General features: G+C 39.7%; 1 protein-coding gene across 3 annotated transcripts in view; it reads left to right on the top strand.

Annotated features, from left to right (window-relative positions):
- The window catches only part of katnal1 (katanin p60 subunit A-like 1), a 28,889-nt gene extending 22,513 nt beyond the window's left edge, over positions 1-6,376 (top strand). For all 3 annotated transcript variants that reach the window (XM_055636882.1, XM_055636881.1, XM_055636883.1), the window contains exons 10-11: positions 135-261; positions 4,455-6,376. In XM_055636882.1, coding sequence (XP_055492857.1) covers positions 135-261; positions 4,455-4,653 — 326 coding nt within the window. In that variant the 3' untranslated portion in view covers positions 4,654-6,376. The remainder of the gene's footprint in view (positions 1-134; positions 262-4,454) is intronic.
- The last annotated feature ends 10,820 nt before the right edge of the window (positions 6,377-17,196 follow it).

Below are 17,196 nucleotides of genomic sequence, written 5' to 3' on the forward strand. Positions count from 1 at the left end.
CAAGGCAGCAATTCTATCACTGCGCTACCGTGCCGCCGTGACTCTTGAGCATTTATTGATGAGCAATTAATACTGTTTTTCTTGAATTTGCACTTTGCTGTGCAGTTTTTAAAGCTATATATTTTTCTTATTAGCAAGTGGAAGAGCAGAACTGCTGAAAATCAATTTACGCGGGGTAGATGTTGCTTTAGGTGTTGATGTTATAGTAATTGCTGAGAAGATGGAAGGTTATTCTGGAGCAGACATCACAAACGTATGCAGGTAAGGATACTCAGGCAATAAGATGGCAGATGTAGAAAATGGCTTGATGTCTTTCGAAATATAGCAACATGCTCCAATTACAAGATGTTCGTTTTGAGATAGGGTTATTGAGCTATTTAATAGTAATGGTTTTAAAAAACATTAATTAAGTTAATCAAGATTTTAATTGTACTGTTGAAAATAAAATGCCAGTGTTTTGTATTAAAGTAGATTGGTATTTTAATTGTTTTTAAAATACCAATGTTACCAATGTTTGGTAATAAAATTACCCAACCAGGTAATCAAATACCCCATATCAATGTCCAAAGGAAAATCAGAAATTGATCAATCGATCAATTAGCAAAGTTTAAATTAATGTTTGGTTTATGTTAGACTATTGAGATTGAGTCATACAGCGTTGAAACAGGCCCTTCAGCCCAACTTAACTACACCGGCCAATATGTCCCGGCTACACTAGTCCCATCCGTCTGCCTTTGGCCCATATTCCTCCAAACCTGTCCTATCCATGAACCTGTCTAACTCTTTCTTAAACTTTGCTAATCAGATTGATCAATCTAGTATTTCTGAATTTCCCTTGATATCGGAAATTATGAAGCATGTATGCAAGTTAGAGACGTTTCTTGCTTTTATATCTTCCAATATAAATTTAAATTCACGTGGTGTTTAAATCCTCTATTGGCTTCCCCTGTTTCGATGTCAGAATTTCATCACATTTCAGCATTCTTCTAACCAAGGCTTCCTGATTTTCTCTGTTTTACCGATGGGCCCATTATAAAATAACGGTTACACCCGATGCCAAATTTAAACACGGGGAACATTTTTTTTTGGATGAGCTATTACCAGGATTGGTGGAGACGGAGCATGGACAGATGGGATTAATCAGGTCATTCCCTGTTCTGATACCCACTCTAGTTTAAGATGAACGAGAGTCACTTTTGGGGGTGTAAAAAATAATGGGAATCAGTACCTGACTGGATCCAGATCCAAACTGAAGCATGTTTCTGATAATCCTGGTGTAAGAGTAACTGGCAAGTCAAACTTGCTTTGAAAGGAACAGCTCTCTCTGGCAGTAAAGTGCTGCTGCGGCCCATTGAGAATCTGAGTTCAGTTTATTATTGTCATGTGTACCGAGGTACCATAAAAAGTTTTTGTTTGCATGCTATCCAGTCAAAGAAAAGACTATGCATGAACACAATCAAGCCATGCACAGATCCAGGATAAGTGGTACAACATTCAGTGCAAGATAGAACATTGAAGTCTGATTAAAGGTCTCCAATGAGGTAGATGGGAGGTCAGAACTGTACTCTAGCTCAGATTCAGATTCAGATTCAATTTTAATTGTCATTGTCAGTGTACAGTACAGAGACAACGAAATGCATTTAGCATCTCCCTGGAAGAGCGACATAGCAACTGATTTGAATAAATAATAATAAGTGTCCGGGGGGGGGGGGGGGGGGGGGTGATTGGCAGTCACCGAGGTACGTTGTTGAGTAGAGTGAAAGCCGCCGGGAAGAAGCTGTTCCTCGACCTGCTGGTTCGGCAACGGAGAGACCTGTAGCGCCTCCCGGATGGTAGGAGGGTAAACAGTCCATGGTTGGGTTGAGAGCAGTCCTTGGCGATGCTGAGGGCCCTCCGCGGAGAACGCTTGCTTTGGACAGACTCAATGGAGGGGAGCGAGGAACCGGTGATACGTTGGGCAATTTTCACCACCCTCTGCAATGCCTTCCGGTCGGAGACAGAGCAATTGCCATACCATACTGTGATGCAGTTGGTAAGGATGCTCTCGATGGTGCTGCGGTAGAAGTTCACCAGGATCTGAGGAGACAGATGGACCTTCTTCAGTCTCCTCAGGAAGAAGAGACGCTGGTGAGCCTTCTTGATCAGAGTTGAGGTATTGTGGGTCCAAGAGAGGTCATCGGAGATGTTGACTCCCAGGAACCTGAAGCTAGAAACACGTTCCACTGAACTGTTCAGTTGCCTGATAATAGCTGGGAGGTTACGAGCCTACTACCCATTCTTCAACGCCAGAAGGTTAATTTGAAGATATAATACATTGCTGCATTCAATCCGTTGTAATTGATATCTTTGTTGAGATAGCAGAGGTTCGGAAGTAAAAACAACTTGAGTTTGGTTGTGGCTTTAGGAGATAATGTGTAGGTCCTACTGTTTGAGAAGTTAACTTTTTTTTCCCCAATGTATTTACCTGAATAACATGTTGTAAAATCCAATATTAACTTGGAATTATGCTGATTGATTCACATTAATAACATTGATGATCTTCTTCTTGCATATGGCGTGCACAGCCTAAAGTTGTAGGGCAGCTTGTTCTATTTGATCTTATTTGATTGTGCACGCCGGGTTGATTGCATTCATCGAAACAGGGCGAACCACATGAAGGTTGCAATCTTCCACCCCAACATTGATAATTATAATTTGAGTCCCAGTGTTGGTATAAAATCAGCTCTATCCATTGATTGCCACAACTGTCTTTCATTTAACATTTTAAAATTAGAAAATATTCCGGGCACTTCATAGAATATAATCAAACAAAAGAACCTTGATAAGAATAGACTGATCTCAGAACAGTAAATATCGAAACGTGCAGTGCCCTCCATATTGTTTGGGACAAAAACCCATCATTTATTTATTTGCTTCTGTACTCCACGATTTGAGATTTGTAATAGAAAAAATTACATGTGGTTAAAGTGCACATTGTCAGATTTTATTAAAGGGTATTTTCATATATTTTGGTTTCACCATGTAGAAATTACAGCTGTGTTTATACATAGTCCCCCCATTTCAGGGCACCATAATGTTTGGGACACATGGCTTCACAATTTGTAATTGCTCAGGTGTGTTTAAATGCCTCCTTAATGCAGGTATAAGAGAGCTCTCAACACCTAGTCTTTCAATCACCTTTGGAAACTTTTATTGCTGTTTATCATCATGAGGATCAAATTTGTGCCAATGAAAGTCAAAGAAGCCATTATGAGACTGAGAAAGAAGAATAAAACTGCTAGCGACATCAGCCAAACCTTAGGCTTACCGAAATCAACTGTTTGGAACATCATTAATAAGAAAGAGCACTGGTGAGCTGACTAATCGCAAAGGGACTGGCAGGCCAAGGAAGACCTCCACAGCTGATGACAGAAGAATTCTCTCTATAATAGAGAAAAATCCCCCAACACCTGTCCGACAGATCAGAAACACTCTTCAGGTGTCAGGTGTGGAATTGTCAATGACCACTGTACTCAGAAGACTTAGTGAACAGAAATACAGAGGTTACACTGCAAGATGCAAACCACAGGTTAACCACAAAAATAGGATGGCCAGGTTACAGTTTGCCAAGTACTTAAAAGAGCAACCACAGTTCTGGAAAAAGGTCTTGTGGACAGATGAGACAAAGATTAACTTATATCAGAGTGATGGCAAGAGCAAAGTATGGAAGGGAGAAAGAACTTCCCAAGAACCAAAACATACCATATCATCAGTGAAAAACGGTGGTGGGGGTGTTATGGCCTTGACATGTATGGCTGCTGAAGGTACTGGCTTACTTTTCTTGATTGAAGATACAACTGCTGATGGTAGTAGCATAATGAATTCTGAAGTGTATAAACACATCCTATCTGCACAAGTTCAAACAAATCCCTCAAAACTCCTTGGCCGGCGGTTCATTCCACAGCAAGACAATGATCCCAAACATATTGCTAAAGCAACAAAGGAGTTTTGCAAAGCTAAAAAATGGTCAATTCTTGAGTGGCCATGTCAATCACCCGATCTGAACCTAATTGAGCATGCCCTTTATATGCTGAAGAGAAAACTGAAGGAGACTAGCCCCCAAAACGAAGATAAGCTAAAGATGCAATACAGGCCTGTTGAGCATCACCAGAGAAGACACCCAGCAACACCCAGGTAATGTCCATGAATCACAGACTTCAAGCAGTCAGTGCATGCAAAGGATATGCAACAAAATACTAAACACGACCACTTTCATTTACATGACATTGCTGTGTCCAAAACATTATGGTGCCCTGAAATGGGGGGACTATGTATAAATACTGCTGTAATTTCTACATGGTGAAACCAAAATGTGTAAAAATAGCCTTTATTAAAATCTGACAATATGCACTTTAACCACATGTGATTTCAATTTTTGTTAACTATTTTTGTCAATTTTTGTTAACTATTTTTAGAGATGCTTCCATGATGGCAATGCGCCGACGAATTCAAGGACTGTCCCCAGAGGAAATCAAAGCCTTATCCAAAGAGGAATTACAAATGCCTGTAACAATGGATGATTTTGAACAGTCTCTGAAGAAAATCTCCAAATCAGTTTCGGCTTCAGATCTTGAAAAGTATGCAACATGGATGGCTGAGTTTGGTTCAGTGTAATTCTGCAAAGTAAATCACCTCATAAAATGGATGGCATTGAGTAATATGTACTGTGTGAAGTCTTAGAGCAATGAAAATTAAGTTTGCATATTTGGGTTCATAAAATAGACAGCATTAACAAGTTGAGCCTTGAAAATCAGTTATACATTAATGCTAAATGGATACATACAATTAAAGCACTTTATTCTACAAATAATTAAACTAACTGACATGTTTTCAGTCAAGGTGAAGTTATGTCAAATTATTTAATTGTGTTAACCTAAACAAAATGAACTATAGTTTTGCCCCTTTATTCATGTTGGAGAACTTATTAGTTACACCCCAATTTAAAACTCTGCTGCATATCAATAACACTTTATCTTCCTCTTCCACAAGTTATCATTGGATTAATTTCATGATTCTGTGCATTGCTTTGTTGGATGGTTGAAGTGTACACCGTTGTTAATAAATGTACAGTGCATTGCAAAAGAAATTATACAGTTTGGGCATCATACATGGACGAAACCACATGACTATGTTCATTTATCAAGAACCAAACTGTAATCATTTGCAAAGGTAATAGACCTGATTTTCCCATGAACAAAGCTTTAAAGAAGTTGCATCTTAAAAAAAAAAAAAAAAATTGCAGCACAGGACACTGTTAGCACCACCTGTACACAATAATTAATTTTATCATTTTATGGAAATATATTGCCTGTAAGAGCTTCATTCATGTACATGCGTATCTTCGGATGAGGTTGACGTTTTTTTCCTCCTGTGGCCCATGTTAAGCAATGATTTTCATTTCCAAAATTCCAGTTTAAGTTTCTAATTTATATTTTGGCTCTGCACAATAATAGCAGGTTATTACTTCTGTCCTTATCCTATTGACCTTGAACCCAATTTTGTGTTTACAATTAACTTCCTGACCAAGTTTACAAGAGTTTGATATTGGCTGTTCTCCATCCAAAGGTATAAAAGGGATACAAGACATCTATGAGAACACTCCATTGCAATTGTATTTAATCTTCAGGAATATTTAGTTTTATTTGAATTACTTTACTTTCATATACCCTGGCATTGTAAAGATAATGGTTTAACATATTGTATGCTAAATTATGAATAACCAAGCCTAATTTTAAAAAAAATCACCTATACTAACCGTTGATACAGTAAATAGATTTGTTACAGGCCGTTTTATAATAAAGAGAACTAACTGGTACTTCCAAGCTTCGCCATTTGGCTCAATAGAGATGTAGATGTGAACACTTACTTATTATCACTTAGTGAGCTGATTAGTACAAGTAACTAATAGCAGCCTCAACTTAGGGTTGGAAACACAAACAATGCACAATAACAGAAGTTATTGAGGAATTTAATTTTTTCATTGTTCTTTTACTATGATGAACAATGGGCAGGAATATCTTGTAGCATTCACAATTGTTCCAATTCATGAATTCACTCAGTGCTGAACAATATGATTGGTTTAGTTAAGCTTGTTAAGTTGAATGGTGATGTAACATTAATAATTCAGTATTATATTTTAGTTTTGAGCATTCCTTTAGTACTTGCACTTTTTGTTACAAATAATAGAAACAGGGATGCTAACGTTTTATGTCGGGTTATATTGCCTGTATGAAGCATTACATGTACTATTATGCTAAAGACCACTCATACTACTTGTACGTATTATTTATGATGGTTATGGAACAGTTCGAAATAAATTTTTTGACATTTGTGAAATAATGGAGTAATCCTGATTAGCTTGTTTGGGATATACATTTGAATTTACGGTTTTTGGATTTATTTTGAGATCACCTTACTTTATGAAAAAAGAGGCGTTACATTAAAAAAAATCCCCTTGTTAACTCAAACTGATGTATCATAGAATGGGGATTGGCACAGAAGCAAATAAAATGATAATGTGGACTGATCTTGGCTGGCAGATGAGATATCCCATGCTGAGACAAGTACCAAATCATTTCTGTCAACATGAAAGTGCAGGATAACTGATCAGTTACTTTTCTCCACATGTCATTGTTTGATAAGTTGATAAGTAAGAGAAAAAGCTATAATTATGGAGCTGTATCTGTAATGTTGTAAGATCGCCTTCAGTCAGTAAGGCTGCATGAGGGTGTAAATCATTTCAAAATACCATACACTATTCGAAGATCAGCAGGATAGCAAATAATAGATTCTTCTACGGACAACAGACACCAGGTGCAGGGGTAGGCCATTCAGCCCTTCGAGCCAGCATCGCCATTCAATGTGATCATGGCTTCTCCCCATATCCCTTGACTCCGCTATCTTTAAGAGCTCTATCTAATTCTCTATCTACTTCTCTCTTGAAAGCATCCAGAGGCATCAGAAGCCCTCTGAGGCAGAAAATTCCACAGACTCACAACTCTGTGTGAAAAAGTATTTCCTCATCTCCGTTCTAATGGCTTACCCCTTATTCTTAAAACTGTGGCCCCCTGGTTCTGGACTCTCCCAATATCGGGAACATGTTTCCTGCCCTATCTAACGTCTCCAAACCCTTAATAATCTTATATGTTTCAATAAGATCCCCTCTCATCCTAAATTCCAGAGTATACAAGCCCAGCCACTCCATTCTATCAACATATGACAGTCCTGCCATCCCGGGAATTAACCTTGTGAAACTACGCTGCACTCCCTCAATAGCAAGAATTCTATCTATCTTTCAATTACAAAATTGAGTGTATAGGGCCAGTAGTCCATGGGATAAATGCATATGGTATTTTCTGCTCTGCTTGCAAATTTATTACCAAGTGATATGTGACTGATTCTATAATCTATTTAGAACATGGAACTGTACAGCATGAGAACAGGCTTTTTGGTTCATGATCTTTGTTCTGACCATGATGCCAATTTAAAATTTAAATTTAAATCTGCCTGTATGTGATCTATGTCCCTCCATTCCCTACCTGTTCATGTCCATCCAACCGCCTCTTAAATGTTGTTATTGTATCTGCTTCCACCATTTCCTCTGGCAGCAAGACCAGGAACTTACCACGGTACACAAAAATGCTGGACAAACTCAGGGGGTGCAGTAGCATCTGTGGAGCGAAGGAAATAGGCAACGTTTCAGGCTGAAACCCTTCTTCAGACTGCTGCTTCACTCCTTCACCCGCTGAGTTTCTCCAGCATTTTTGTGTACCTTCGATTTTCCAGCACCTGCAGTTCCTTCTTGAACAGGAACTTACCACTCTCAGTATATCAATTAAAAAAACTTGCCTTGTTCGTAAACTTTCCCCTTTCACCTTAAAGCAATGCCCTCTAGTATTTGACTAGAAGACTCCAACTATATATCCAATTTTAAATAGCCAACGCCCTAATCTAGGCAACATGCTGGGTGAAACCTCTTTGGCACCCGGTCCAAAGCTTTTGTATCCTGATTATTTGTGGGAAGTAACAGCATTTTTCAATTCCATCACAGGAATAGTAGTAGTCTGACTTGCGATGGTGTTAAATATGGAATCTCTTTTGGCTTTATTCATCATGTTATAACAGTTTAAAGCCATTCTGCAGGCGGTTTCCATGCTGGGCAAAAAGAGAGATTGACACATTTAAGATATCGGTCTGTGATCTTGCACGTACTCATTCAATTGTGATGAAAGTTTCTGAGTTTACAACCTTTTTATTTCAAGTCAAGTCAAGTTTATTTGTCACATACACATACGAGATGTGCAGTGAAATGAAAGTGGCGCTGCTCGCGGACTTTTGTGCAAAAAGACAAACAACCTATAAACACAATCATAACACACATATACCTTTACGTAATAAATAATGGAAGGAAAAACGTTCAGTAGAGTTAGTCCCTGATGATCTTCATGGATCTATTTATTGTCACGTGTATCGAAGTACAGTGAAAAGCTTTTGTTGCGTGCTAACCAGTCAGTGGAAAGTAACATTAAACCACTACCACAGTTACTTGTTATACATTCACATTTCTAGTTATTGTGTCTATGCCCCTTTATTTTTGCCCTCTCGGCTAATCCAAATAGCTCCCTCTTAATTAGTCTTAATTTAAATTCCCCCTCGGTATTCTCTGCTCTGAAGAAAACATCCTCTGCTTAGCCTATAATTAAAACAAATTAAGTTTAAAAGATTAAAAAGAAATGACAATAAATATTTAGCCGATCAAGCAGTATCTATTTTGGAACAATAACTTCATTAGAGGTCTTTCCTCGTAACCTAACTTTTCCATCTGGTGACATACTTGTAAACTTCTAAATTCCCTTTCCTGTTATTATGCCCTTCCTATAATGCTGCCCTGTTCAGTAAGACGCCCACGTGGCATGTTACAGTACAAGTTTCCTACTTTTAGTCCATATATTGCCAACGGACATGTTCCTGTATGTCTCCTAAGCTGCCTATCTGACTGATGATCTTCATGGATCTGTAGACTTGCACTTCTAAGCTCCTCTGTTCCCCTCCTGCTGCTTATTATTCCACTATTTAATTTTTATTACCTTCGTCTTGTTTGCCATCCCTAAAGCACAAGCTGTGATATCATCAGCCTGAAGAAGGTTCTGACCTGAAATGTCATCTATCCGTTCTCCATGGAAGCTGCCGCACCCACTGAGTTACTCCAGCACATTGTGTCTGTTTCTGTAAGCCAGAATCTGCAGCTCCTTTTTTCTATACACTGGGAGAGAGAGAGAGAGAGAGAAGGGAGAGAGAGAGAAAGAGAGAGAAAGGAGAGATAGAATGGGGAGAGAGCATGAATGGGGGGAGAGAGAGGAGTGGATAGAGAGAGAAGGAGGGAGAGAGAGAGAAGGGGATAGAGGGGGATAGAAAGAAGGGAGAGAGAGAGATGGGAGAGGGGATAGAGAGAAGGGAGATGGAAGGGAGAGAGAGAAGGGAGAGAGAGAGAAAGAGAGAATGGGGAGAGAGGTAGAGAGAGAAGGTAGTAAGAGAAAGGAGAAATGAGAAGGGCAGGGAGAGAGAGAGAGAGAAGGGGGAGAGAAAAGAGCACTAATTTTGTGGAATCACCTTAAATCTAGCCCCCCAGATATCCTCCAGTTAAAGCCCTTAAAACACAAGAGGGAAGCTCAGAAAAGAGTTCCCTGTGTCAGTTGGTACTGAGACTATTCAGTTAAAACCTATCCAGTTAAATCCTGACCATCCTCAGATCAATATTGATCCCCAATTACCAGTTAGAGTGAACCAAATTATCAAACAATGTAAAGAAATGTATTTGGAAAAGCCAAAAGCCAAAGCTGATTAGAATGTTACCGTGCCCTAAAAAGATATTATAAATTGGCAGACTATCTCTCAACTGTTAGAGACATAAAGCAGAGACAGACCCTCACCAAATACTGGTTAAGTGACCACTATTTGGCAGTTGAAAAAGGAAGACAGAAGAGATTCTGGCAACCAAGAGAAAACAGAATATGCGGCCACTGTTTGACACATGAGGTTGAAACAGAGGTGCACTTGCTCCTAAAATGCAAAAAAATTGACAAAACAAGGAAAACGTACGTTGACAAACTCAGTGTGGCAACCCCTGATTTTAAAGAACTAGATGATACATCAAAACTAAGAATAATCTTTGGTGAAGGAAATACGGCACACCTTGGTGCACAATACGCAACAATACGTAAAGTCTACCTTCCCAAGTGGCGTATCTTTGGTCTGCACCGCCGCTGCTGAAGCTATCTAACGTGGAGGGAGAGTCAATTATGTGAGCCCACGTAATTGGCGCTCGCTCTTCCTCCAGTGGGCTCAAGACACGCCCCCTTGTGAGGCAGATGTGATCGCTGCCTCCCCTGGTGCTTTTTCAATGCAATTTTGTGAGACCAGCGAGCACAAATTTAATATATTTATACGTGAAATAAGTTACCTGGACTATGGAAGGAATGTAATGAAGGGGTTTACAAACATTACATTGGTGACATACATAGAGATAATATCAGGCACACGCTTATTACCCGCGCTCCATTCAGTTTCTGAGGGGTTGCGCAATCAGAGGGGAAGCTCAGCTCGTCGCTGTCTCACCTCTCATCTCTCTCCCTGTATTTGCAGCGGAGCTGCGAAAAATTGGCGATTTTTACAAAAAAAAAAACGATTAGATTCATATAGGAATGACATTTATAACAGATCAATGGAAAAATCTTTATATTTATTTTATTTTATTATTATTTTTCTTGACTTTTCTTAACAGCTATTTTCATTGGGAGTATGACAGGTGAGGCTCTGACTCCCCTAACCGTACTGAGATGCACACATAGGAAGAATCTAGAAGGTTGTTAGCCAAATCCAGGAAAAAGAGACTGGCACAGAATGCCACATAGGTCGGCAAAGACTGGTGCGCCGACTCGCCCGTTGCCATGCTGTATAAGCCTATGACTGCATGTCCACAGATTGCATTAGGTCTCAATGAGAGCTACTGTCTGAACGATCGCGAACAGAGATGCACCCTACAACGTCACCAGCGCAGGATGATATCAAGGAGCTCGGCTCCAACTGCAGTAAACAAACGATAATATTTCAGGTGGAATGAAGTTTGAATGGAATAAATAGTGTGACCACGATCGCTTTGGCAGGGGATAGTCTTGCTGCCTAAAGGGACGCCACAGTGTAATCAAATGCATCTGGCAGATTGTTTCCGGCCACGGCATCAAAGGCATGAGATGCAATCGCTGACGTTTCCCTTCGTCCCGCTTGTCACAGTGTGAACACTGTTGCAAAGGTGGTGGCTTGTTCTTTCAGTGAAAATAAAGATATAATGATTTAACGTTATTCAACCTCTGACCCTCTTGGGAGACTCGCTTGCCCCCACCCCCCAGCAAAACCTGAAATGACGCCCCTGTTTGACAGCTCCGGCACCTACAAAATGAGCACTGCAACTGAACACTGTCTGCCAGCCCTCTCGCTAGCTCACTGCGTGTCCGATCCTAACGCAGAACCACAAAACCTTTGGGCTTCCGGTAACCTGCACAAAGAGCCTCTGCTAACAAGGATTGGCGAACTGTGCTGGTCAACGTGCACTGGGCGAGATGGCTAGGGGAAAAGCACGGCAACCACCACAAACTTGGAACAGCACAGACCTCCACTCAATCTATCCAATACTAAAGGGCAGGCATTTCGCAGTTAAATGTCTTATATTGAATTGGCGGCTCCTTCACAGGGCCAACCCTGTACTCTGTTTTCCTCGGGGATGAATCTTTGCCTTAACGGTACATTCACACCGCCTGTAGGTAAATCATCAGCCCACACCACACTGATACAGTAGCTGCCTGCCTCAGATTAAATATATTTTTACACATAAATTATGAATAAAGATAAGAAAATGTTTCAAACACGTAATATTTTCTTATTCCAGTAGCAAACACATTAAGGATTAAATGAAAATAATAAATTCTTTAACTTTTTGAATATCTCATAATTGCAGATTAATGAACTGAACTAGAACTGGGACTGTGTAAGTAGTGTGTGAACGGCAGAACGAGAAAGGAAGCTATTGACAGAATTCTAGATTAATTAATTGGTAGAATAATTAACAATTTATAGATATAGATATGCCATTTATTGTCACTATACATGTACAGTGAAATTGAAAGCTGCTCGTACTCAGTGCATACATGTAATTTAGTACATAAAACAAGAAACAGAAAAACAAAAAACAGAGGGGAGAAGGGGGGGTGGGGGATAGGTGCACAATTCTGCGGCGCTATATACATATATACAGATGGAAGTCTGGGTGTTGGGCTGTGAAGTCAGTGCATGTGTGAATTTGAATTAAGAGTAGTTATAATTTTCGGAAAGCAACTATTTCTGAGTCTATTTGATGCACCTATAGCGCCTTCCAGAGGGCAGCAGGTCGAACAGTCCAAACGCAGGATGGGAGCTGTCTTTGATGATATTCTTTGCCCTGCTAAGGCAGCGGGAGGTGTAGATGTCCATCAGGGAGGGGAGAGGGCAACCAATGATCTATACACAGTTTATAGAGCGCTGCGTTCACTTCTTTTTTCCCCGAATGACCTTTGACAAATCCCATGATTCCTTGCGTTTATCGGAATACCGAACTCGCTTATTCCGGTAATACTCTTAAAGTTTATGATCTTTTCTCATTATAAATTCATCCTCAAATGACAAGGGTGTGGAAACCCACAGGCCCATGTGTTTAAAACTCCTTTTGTATTGTCTCTGAGCATTGCCTCTGGTTTATGTTTATTTTAAGTAATTCGGGTCATCTCTTGAATTGTGCATAGAAATTGAACCACTCATTTAACCAAATGAGTAACAATATTACAAAGAAAAGAAATGTTTTCCATTTTTACATACAATTAAAATCAATGTGGACTCATTCTGTGTATGTTAAAGTTATAGCCTACTTTTATTGTAATTATATAACTTCTAAATTTTTCTTGGAGTTAAATACTATGATTATTGCAGAATGAATATAGCAACACTTATTAGAGGCAGAACAAGCAAGCTAAGCTACAATTGTCAAGTTCCAAAATTGAATAAAGAATTTCGAACTAATGATTTATTTGTTGAAGAACAGGGGCCTTTGTAGTGATAGTAAAATCCTTTAAAAGATTGTTTAAATGTCTTGCATCTAGCAACCTTTAGTTTTCTGTCTGATAATCATGCAACATTTATTAAGTAAATGGCACCCACACTAAATTATCCTATTTAGTGTGGGTCCATTCTGCAATGTTCTCCATACATTCTATTCTAAACCAATGGGGAATAATTTTATTCATCGCTTGTATTTTCACTATTCCCATAGCAGAAGCCCATCGCGGGGCTGGAAACTGAAAGTATCCTGAGCTAATTCTGCTACTGCCATCATCTATTGCAACAAGTGATGGCTCCCACTGATTGTCGCCGGAAGCTTGCGTCTTTTTCAGGAGGGACTATGACAGCAATGCGAACATTTGAAACATGGAAGATGGACATGAAAGAAGACAATCAGATTATAGAATTCCATGTGCAGATATAAGTTTGAACAATACATTAAAGAATCTTTCCACTTGCCCATGCAAATACCCGATTGTATGTATTTTGATATTCTTACAAAGCATGAGAAATTAGTATTAAATAGCATGAAAAAAATGGCTGCACTCTTTTCATGGGTACCAATGAATCAATATGAAGCCCTTTAGTGCATTGACATGCCTGGCTATTGAAAGTGGTTTTAATGCCATTGAACCAACATCCTGTGATATCCTGTGAACTTTTTGAGTTCCATTGAACCAAATGCCATTGAACCAAAATCCTGTGATATCCTGCCTCAGCTTTTTTGCAACTTTTTCACAAGTTATTTTGGAGTTATACAACATGGAACAGGCCATTCAGATAATCATGTCCACACAAACAAATTTGCATCCTTCCATATTATTCAATCTTCCAGTACTTTGCTCCTAATCTTCTATACTTAAGATGATCACGGTAAAGGGATCAGGGGGTATGGAGAGAAGGCAGGTACAGGATACTGAGTTGGATGATCAGCCATGATCATATTGAATGGCGGTGCAGGCTCGAAGGGCCGAAAGGCCTACTCCTGCACCTATTTTCTATGTTTCTATGTTTCTATGATGCAAGTTCTTGTTGAGATATTTTTAAATACTGTAAATGACAGAACGTGCAAACTCCACACAGACAGCACACTAGGTCAGGATTCACCTGGGTCTCTGTAAGGCAGCGGCTCTACCCCATTCCAGGGAAAACAGATCTAGCTTTTCCAATCTTGACTTTGGTTTCTATATTCCATCCTTTCAGACTTATTCCCATTTTTAATCATGTAAATCATCTCTTTTCTTTCCATTAAGGGATCTCAATCGAAACATTAGCTCCATACTGTGTGCTAAAATAAATTTCCACCATGTTCTGATCTTATGTTGGATTTCCAAAGTCTGCTGAGTTTTACTGTTGTATATTTGGCTGGTTAATTTATGAAGCTTCTATTTACAACATTACCGGATTATAAATTATAAAAGGTCAACAGAGTAATTTCTGGTGTCGTAGTTTCTAATTCCTATGTCGGAAGACTGGGCGATCCAATAAAGGCTGGGGATTTTGTTACTGTAGAGGGCAGTATAAACCCACAATTTGATTCTTACAGTCCTGCTGTTAGATGACTGTTGCAGTTTTTGTGTGCTAAAGAACTAGATCTTCAACAATCAACATAAATCTGGTGTTTTGTTCTGAAAGAGGGTGCATTAAAATGTCAAACATCATATTTCCTGTGGTCAGCGATCGTTTACAACTTATGAATTTATTTTCAAAAGAACTGTTGGTTTACAATTTGTTTAATTTGTGACAATAGAACAACATGCGTGGAATGTATCTCTTGTGTCTTAATTGAAATGTGTGGAACTGGAGAATCAAGGAATTGCAGATGCTGGTTTACCAAGGAAAGACACAAAATGCTGGAGCAACTCAGTGGGTCAGGCAGCATCCCAGGAGAATATGAATAGGTGATGTTTCAGGCCACGACCCTTCTTCAGACTGATTCTTCAGACACGGCATGAAACTGACATAAGTGAACAATATGGAGAGTGGCAGTTACAATTAAAATTGTTTTCCATTACTGCTCAGTTTAAATACATATTTTAAAATATATATATATATATATAACATTATGAGAGGATTAGATGGTGTAGACAGTCAACACCTTTTTCACCAGACTGGAAACGTCAAAGATATAGCTTGAAGGTGAGGGACAAAGTTTAAAGAAGATGTATGGACAGGTTTTGTACACGGAGAGCGGTGGGTGCCTTGAACGTGCTGCCGGGGATGGTGATGGAGGCAGATACGAAAGTTGCATTTGAGAGAGATTTAATAGGCACATGGATATGCAAGTAATGGAAGGATATGGATTATGTGCACCAGATGAGATTTAGTCTTGGCATCATGTTCAGCACAAACATAGTGGGCTGAAGGGCCTGTTCCTGTGCTGTACTGTACAGTGTACAAAATTATGAGAAGAATAGATTGGGTAAACACAGTCTTGTGCCCAGAGTGATGGTGGGGGGGGGGGGGGGGGTCAGGAAACACAGGGACATAGATTTAAGGTAAGGGGGGAAAGATTTAAAAGGAACCTGAGGGATAACTTTTTTAAACAAAACGTGGTGGGTATATGGAACGAGCTGCTGGAGGAGGCAGTTGAGGCAGACACTATCACATTGTTTAAAAAGCATTTAGATAGATATAAGTAGATAGAATAGGTTTAGAGGGATATGGGCCAAATGCAGGCAGATGGGGCATGTTGGTTGGCGTGGGCAAATTCTGCAAAAGGATCTGTTTCTGTGCAGTATAATTTTATGATTCTTATCTTTTATGTTCTAAATTCCTAATGGACAGCAAAGCCAAATCAGACGTGATTTTGGAATTATGACACTAATTTTATGTTGCCCAGGTGAAATTATCCGTCATTTATCTGCCCTGTTTTGAGTCATTGAATGCTTGTGGTTATATCGGTGATTTTAATGAAAGGAATGGGAAGGGTTGTGATGAAACAGTGCCTTCCAATATGCAAACATTTTCAGAAAGACATGGTGATGTAAGAAGCTGGAATGAAAATTAGCAGAGACGGAAACTCTAAAATGTGTTGAATAGAATTAGATAATAGATTTAGATAATTTGTGTGTCCAATTTGACTGCCAGGAAGAGCATAGCTATAGTGAGAGATTTAAAAGATGTGTGGGGCAACTTTTTTTATGCATAGGGTGGAGAGTGCCATTTCCCTCCAATTCAGTTTAGTTTATTGTCACGTGTACTGAGGTACAGTGTATAGCTTTTGTTGCATGCTTGGTCAGATCAGGGGGAGTTCAGGTCAGGTCTGGGGGAGTTCCCCCCGCCACGGGTACCATATAATCCCGTGCTACCTGCTCCATGGTCGAATAGTCGGCAACTAAACCGTCTCCCCCACCTGGTTTGCCAGGTGAGGAGGGGGCTGTGGGACCCCCCCAGCAGGACCAAAAACAAGACCTGTTAAAGGGCAGATGAGCTTCTAGCAAGCCAACAGCCATCCACACTTCAGTAGAGTTGTGATCACTGTCGCACATAGCATTGTAAGGAATGATGATAAAGCAAACACACCAAAATCCTATACTTCCAGCGGCGGAAGTCCGCAGGAACTGGAGGACAGAGATGTGTGGTGTGTTCGTCACCGTTCTTGTTGATAACCAGCACCACTGCGTCGCTAATGTTTTCAACGATGATGAATGATGATGAATGCATGCTACCCAGTCAGCAGAAAGACAATGCATGATTACAATCGATCCATTTACAGTGTATAGATACTTGATAAGGAAAGCAAAGTAACAACAAAGTCTAATGAAGAATAGTCTGACAGTTATCAAAGAGGTAGATAGTAGTTCATCACTACATTCCCTGCATTTTCATGTGCCGATGTAAAAGTCTCTTAAATGCCACTTTCGTATCTGCCTCCACCACCACTCCAGGCAGCATGTTCCAGGCACCCATCACTCTGTGTACAAAACATATTCCACACATCTCCTTTAAACTTTGTCCCTCTCACCTTCAAGCTATATGATATTTTCAGCCTGGAGAGGCAGATACGATAGT

This window comes from Leucoraja erinacea, chromosome 6 (assembly GCF_028641065.1).
Source record: "Leucoraja erinacea ecotype New England chromosome 6, Leri_hhj_1, whole genome shotgun sequence".
NCBI classification, from domain to species: Eukaryota; Metazoa; Chordata; class Chondrichthyes; order Rajiformes; family Rajidae; genus Leucoraja; species Leucoraja erinaceus.